This window comes from Vanellus vanellus, assembly GCF_965231255.1.
Source record: "Vanellus vanellus genome assembly, contig: HAP1_SCAFFOLD_2239, whole genome shotgun sequence".
Taxonomy (NCBI): Eukaryota; Metazoa; Chordata; class Aves; order Charadriiformes; family Charadriidae; genus Vanellus; species Vanellus vanellus.
The window spans coordinates 1-6,809 of NW_028127580.1; the positions used below are offsets into that span (position 1 = coordinate 1).

General features: G+C 67.4%; 1 protein-coding gene across 1 annotated transcript; it reads left to right on the forward strand.

Annotated features, from left to right (window-relative positions):
- Window positions 1–3,643: 3,643 nt before the first annotated feature.
- LOC309685185 (peptide methionine sulfoxide reductase MsrA-like) lies at window positions 3,644–6,572 on the forward strand (the record flags this gene model as incomplete). Its single annotated transcript, XM_082500996.1, has 6 exons — window positions 3,644–3,716; window positions 4,810–4,878; window positions 5,025–5,144; window positions 5,744–5,848; window positions 6,163–6,269; window positions 6,414–6,572. 6 exons carry the CDS (start codon window positions 3,644–3,646, stop codon window positions 6,570–6,572), a joined length of 633 nt encoding a protein of 210 aa, XP_082357122.1.
- Window positions 6,573–6,809: the final 237 nt, after the last annotated feature.

The following is a 6,809-nucleotide window of genomic DNA, read 5'->3' on the forward strand; positions in this document are numbered from 1 at the left end:
TGTGGGTTGGGGGGGATTTGGGGGTGCCCTGGGTTTGCATCCCCTCTCCTGTCCTTGGCGGATCTGGGGGGGGGGGGGGGGGGGCAGAGCGAGGGGTGGTCTGGGGGTATTGGTCTGCCCTGATGGTTTCGGGTGGGATTGGATGGGGTTGGGGGCAGCCAGTGGGGTTGGGGGGGGGGGGGGGGGGGGGGCAGAAGTGGAAATGGGGCTGCAGAGAGTCGGGGGGGAGATGGGGAGGCTGGAGGGGTCCGGGGAGGGGGGACAGGAGGGCTGGGGGGTACACCCCCCCCCCATCCCTGCTCCTCCCTGGGGGTCCCGCAGCACGTTCCCTTACCGGCCCGTGGCGATGGGGTGTTTCTGCTCGGTGGTTTTGGCATCTCCACACTCCTCCTTTGGTGAACGCAGCCCCCTCCCCGCCCCCCCCCCCCCCCCCTTCCCCAGCCTACGCCGACCCCCCCTTTGGCATTCACCGCGTGCCTTAATTGTGTGACATTAAATCAAGGTCCGCGGTGAACACGAAACGCTGGGGCCGATGGCTGGGGGTGTTCAGCGCTGGGGGGGTGGGTCTCGGGGTCCCTGCTCCATCCCCAAACCCATCACCCCCCCCTCGGCCCCGGGACCCCCATCAATCCCCCCCCCCCACCGTGCTTGAGACCAAGCTATGCGCCCCCCCCCCCCTCCCTGGGGCTGGCAGTGGGGGGGGACACGAGTCACAGCAGTTCAGGGGATTGGGGCTGCCCCCCCCTTGTCCCTATAGAAGCCCAGATGCATCCATACCCCCCCCATCCCCCCTCCCCGCAGACCCGATCCCTATAGGGTTACCGTAGGAGCCCTATATGGCTGTTTGACCCCCCTGCGCAGGATCTGCCCCCCAGCGCCGGGGGCAGTTATTTTTGAATGAGATATAAAGCAAATCCCCCCCCCAATTCTCCCCCCCCCCCGGCTGTCCTCACCTCCCCCGGCTTTCGTCAAGCCATCCGCACCCTCAGAGCCATGGAAACCCGGGGGGGGGGGGGGGGGGGCTCTTCCTCCTGGCTTAAACTCCCCAGCAGATCGGTCCGGGAGGGATTTTGGGGGGGCTGTTTGGTTGCGGGGCGGGGAGGTCGTGGAGGACCAGCTAAAATGAGGTGAATTTGGGTGCATTCAAGTGGGTTTTGGGATGCTGCTTCTAGAGCGGCTGCGGCGGGGGGGGGTGTGTAAAACCGAATAGAACCTCATCTGTTCTATTTCTACATGGCATTTAGCATCAAAATAGTCGAAATGGCTGATATTGCCTCAAATTCCCATCCTGTGGCCTGGGCCTCCCCCCCCCCCCCCGACCCCAGGCTGGGACTGGGTCCCAGAGAGCAGCGGGTAAAGGCCAGTTGAGGCCTCACAAACTCAGCACAGGGAACCCCCACTCCCTGCTGGGGACCGGGCTGGAGCGATATGGGGGGTGGGGGGTGGGTGACCCCGGTTTCATCCCTGTGTCCCCCCAGTTTCATCCCTGTGTCCCCCCACACCCCCCTGGGGCCATCCCAAGTGCATCCCAGTAAACACCACTTCCCCCCTGTGATTTTTTTTTTTTTTGGGGGGGGGGACGACAATTTTTCAGTGCAAATATTCCCAGGCTGGGGGGGACGGACAATCGGGGGGGTGGGGGGGGTGTCCTTAGGAGGGTGCTCAGCCATTCCTAGGGGGGAAGGGGTTCCTTGTGGGCCCCCAGCCCCCCCCCCCTTCCCCCCTTTCTCACCCCCCCCCCGCTCTCGATGGGGGGGACACCCCCACCTCCCCCCAGCGCATCCCGCATCCCACCGGGAGCAGCCGCACTGCGCCGCCCGGTTCCACCCCCCACCTCCCCGTGTCCCCCCCCCCCGGGGGTCGTACCCGGGCAGAACCGTGTGTACCCCTCCCCGTACCGGGAGCATCCATCGGTATAAGTGCCCCCCCCCCCGCCGTTACCTCGGTGCCCGCGGGGCTCCCGGCAGGAGGAGGAGGAGGAGGAGGAGGAGGCTGAAGGGCACTCGCCGGCAGAGCCCGGGTGGTGGCAGCGGTTGGGGACAGGCCGCCGGCGTTGTCACCTCCCCAGGCAGAATGAGGCCACCGACGGGCTGGGGGGGGGTTGTCGCGTGTGTGTCCCCCCCGGCGTGTGCGTGTGGGGTTAACCCTTCCCTGCTCGGTCCCGGCACCGCCAGCCGGGGGGGGGGAGGGGGGGGGGGAGCCCCCGGGGAAATACGGGCACGTACCGGGGCGGGGGCTCGGGGGCGGGGACGGGGGGGGGGGACGGGGTCCCCGTGTGCCCCCCCGAGGTCACCCCTTGTGCCCTGCTCAGGGCTAGGCCAGTGAGGTGGGATGGGGTGGGATGGGGTGGGATGGGATGGGATGGGATGGGATGGGATGGGATGGGATGGGATGGAGTGGGATGGGATGGGATGGAAGGGATGGAGTGGACTGGATGTGATGGATGGGCTGGGTTGGGGAGGGGATGGGATGGGGTGAGATGGGATAGAAGGGACGGGGTGGGATGGAGTGGATGTGATGGGATAGATGGGATGGTTTGGGATGGAGTGGAGTGGGATGGGATAGAAGGGATGGGTTGGGGTGGATGGGATGGGATGGAGTGGGATGGGATGGGATAGAAGGGATAGGATGGAGTGGGATGGGATAGAAGGGGTGGGATGGGGTGGAGTGGATGTGATGGGATAGATGGGATGGGGTGGAGTGGGATGGAGTGGAGTGGGATGGAGTGGAGTGGATGGGATGGGGTGGGATAAGATCTAGGGGGGCAGCGGGATCTACTGAAGATCCACAGGGACCGCGTGTCGAGCTGTCACCTGCCTGGGTCATGGCTGGGCAGCGGTGAATCGTCGGTTGGCGGGGGGGGGGGGGGGGGGCGCTTTTCGGCACAGGCTCAGGTTGGGAATTGCCCACAGGGGTGAGCGGGTGGGTGATGTCTTCATGGACACCCCAAACCAGGGATGGATTGGGATGCAGGGCTGCCTGCGGGCAGTACAGCTCTCCGGGGTGGGGGTCCGGATCGGGCCCTGCCCCGCCCCAATGAGCCCTCGGGCACCGCCGGGTGAAGATGAGGGGCCGGGACCCCCCCACCCCACAACCCCTCAGCCGCGGGGTGCCGGGTGCTGCCTGGGGACCAGCATGGCTGGGGGGGTCCAGAGCCCCACTCCTGCGGAAGGCTTCGGTGGGGCTCAGCCGTGGGGTGAAGGGGGGGGGCTGGGAGGGACCATGGCCATGGCACAGCTCGATCCGTCCCGGGGTGACCTTGGTCACCGCCGGCCTCGTCCGCGTTAACGATTGACGGGGTGGCCGGACGCACCGGGACTCTGCCCATCATGTGGGACCCCCCCGTCCCGGCCACGGCCACCCCCGGTCGGGGTTCATCGCCCCGGTCCCATCCTGCCCAACCCCCCCCCCCGGTGCTGAGCACAATGTCCCCACCTCTCTGTGACAAAGCGGGATGTCCCCTCCTGTGCCCCCCGTGGTGACCCCACTCTTGGGGTCAGGCTCTGCCTCCCTGTCCTCCGGCACCCTTCTCCCTCCCAGTGTTCCCAGTGTTCCCAGTGCCCCTCCCCAGCACCTGCAGCTCCCTCCTCCCAGTCCGCGGGGACAGCGGGGCTCTGCGGGACGTGCCGGCTCTGGGGGGGCCATGCCGGGTGTCGGGGTGCTCCCCAGCCCCGCCGAGGCTCTGCCGGGCAGAGCCCAGAGGCTGCAGGTGACAGGTACCAGCGCGGGTATGGGGCTGGGGGTGGCGGGGACTCCCTGGGGACAGGGAGGGGGGTGGCACCCTGCTGAGCATCCCCCCCTCCCCCTCCTTTTTTGGGTGTTTTCGGGGGCCTGCTCCAGGGGAGACCCCAGAGAAAGGTCCGGAGCAGGGTGCTGGCGTGGCCCCATTACTGGGGTGTTTTGATCCCAGTGCCCCCCCCCCCCCCCCTTTACCATATGGGGATGCTGGGGTGGGGGGGTGGGGGTGCTCCTCTGTCCCCCCCAGGAACGCTGTAACCCCCTGGTTTGCTCACAGGGACCATCCTCGCAGGGAACTTGGGGGGGGGGGCATATACAGCGGGTTTGGGAGCCCCAGAAGGAGGGGGGTGAGGAGTGTGGAGGGTGTTCCTGCTCCACAAGTGTCATGAGTTGCCAGGCCTCAGCTTCCCGTTGCTGCTGGCCAGGGGGGTGTCTGAGTGGCCGCTGCCAGCCCTGGCATTGCCCTCCTTAAACCCCCCCTGGGGCGCCCCATGCTGGCATGGGAGACCAGTGCCTGGGGGGACACCCTTTCCCCCCCCGGGGAGGCAGTGGGACCCCCATGTGCACCCACAGCCCCTCATCTATGGTGGGATGGCGATGGGGGGGGATGCGTTTGCCATGGCAACTGGTGGGGTCGCTAGGAGACGACAGCTTGGGGGAAGGGGAGGGGTACCCGCAGCCCCCCACTCCTATTTCACACACTGCAAATCCCCCCCCCCTCCCCCCCCCCCGGCTTCCCCAGCCCTGGGCACGACCCCCCCGGCCAGAGCATCCCCAGGGCAGGGGGACATCCCTGGAGCGGGGGGAGGCAGCACCAGGCAGGGTGTGGGGTACCAGAGCATCCCTGGGGGGGGGTGACAGCCTTGGGACACCCCCCGGGGGTCAGGTTGGGGTCAGGGGGGCCATAAGAGGACACAAGCCAAAGGCCAGGCAGGCTGAGCGGGAGGGGACAAGGACAGGGTCAGTGCACTCTTTTTTGGGGGGACATGGGGTAAAGACCACTGTATTTTGGGATGGGATGGGGGTCCTGACCCCGTGTCCTGTCGTGTGTGTCCCGTCCCCCCCCCGCAGCCACCCACGCCGTCAACGGGAACCCAACAATCCCTCCGTTCCCAGCGGAGATGCAGATGGCGATTTTCGGTGAGTGGTTCCCCCGTGTCAGGGAATCGGGGTCCCGGCAGCCAGGGCTGTCCCCAGGGTGTCCCCGTGTGTCACCCCCGAACCCCAGCTCACCCCTCCCCTGAGCCAGGACAGGCAGCTGCCCGCTCCCTGCCTGTCCCCCGCAGGCATGGGATGCTTCTGGGGAGCGGAGCGGCTCTTCTGGAAGACGCCGGGGGTCTTCTCCACCCAGGTGGGCTACGCAGGAGGGTTCACCCCCAACCCCACCTACGAAGAAGTGCGCACAGGTAACGAGGGGTGGCGGGGACACCCCCCCCCCAGTGTCCCCCGCACCCGCCGTGGGGTGATGTCCCCATCCAGCATGGCAGGGTGGCCCACACCCCCCGCCTTGCCCTGGTCCGGGATCCCGTGGGATGCTCTCCACCACCCCTCGGATGCTGACCCCCACCACGTCCCCCACCCCAACCCGGACAGACGGACGGACGGCGGCCCGGCTTAGCTGGAGGGATATTTTGCGGAGGATTAGCTGTCTGCAGGAAATATTATCCCGGCTGCTGTCTCCAGCCAGGGATTTATCCCGGGGCGGGGGGGGGCTTGGGTACCCCATCCACACCAGGCACCCGGAGAAAGGGGTCCGGGGGGTCCCGGGGGGGGGAGTGAGGGGGTGCTGCAGTCCCTCCGTATCCAGCTCCGTCCCTCCAGCCCCGCCGATGCTCCTGCTTTGCACAAGCCTCACGAATTTGTCAGATCTCAGCTCCCAGTGGCAGGGTGCATCCATCGGCTGCCGATGGTGTCCCCCCCTCCATCCTGGGGGGGGATTGAGGGGCAGGAGGCCACGGTGAGGGGCTGCCCCCGGTAAGCGCTGCAGGGCCGGCTCTTGCCGCAGGGCTGACGGGGCACGCCGAGGTGGTGAGGGTCATCTTCGACCCCCAGAAGATCAGCTACGAAGAGCTTCTCAAACTCTTCTGGGAGAACCACGACCCCACGCAAGGTAAGGAGGACCCCCCGGGGCCCGGCGGTGACCATGGGTCCCACTGCAGCCCCACTCATGGGGGTGCTTAACCCCAAACTGACCCCAACAGGGGGTCCTTGGCATCTCCATCCCGTGGTGCTGGGTGCGGGGGGGCCTCGTAGAGACTTTCTTCACCAGCCCCTTTAGCAGGACTCCCCCCACAGCCGTCTCTGCAGCTGTACCCCCCCCGCCGGTGCCTCAGTTTCCCCATCTCACCCTCCACCACCCACTGTGCCTGGTGGGGTCAGGGGGTGCTCCGTAACCCTCTCCTGGGTGCTGCCCCCCCCCCTCAGGCATGCGGCAGCAGGAGGACGTGGGCACCCAGTACCGCTCCGTCATCTACACACTGGGCCCCCAGCAGCAGGCGGCCGCCCTCCGCAGCAGGGCGGCGTACCAGCAGGTAGGTGGGGACACCGGGACCCTCCTGGGGACACCGGCCACCTCCCCCAGCCCTGGGGCATGGCAAACCCCTGCCCTGGCTATGGGGTGGTGGGACTTGGCGGGGGGTCCATCCAGCTCCCCCCCTACCATGGGACTGTCCTAGGAGCTGAGGGACCAGCATCGGGGGGACATCACCACTGCCATCGAGCCGGCCGGTGACTTCTACTACGCTGAGGACCGTCACCAGCAGTACCTGCACAAGGTGCCCGGGGTCTCCTGTGGCCTGAAGGGCACCGGTGTCACCTGCCCCATCGCACCCTGAGGGGTCACCTCATGTCCCCCGGCTTGTCCCCATGTCCCCAGCATTGCAGGCAGGGTGAGCACAGCAGCCAGCCCCACGCGTCACGGCCAGCCCCACACATCACAGCTCCCACACTACTCATTGCCCCAGTGGGATTAAAGCCATGTGCTCCCCCCACCTTGTCCTGTCCAGTCCCATGGGTGCAGCTGGGGGGGTCTGGGGGCTCCTTGGGCTGGGGGTGATGGTGCTGGGATGGGG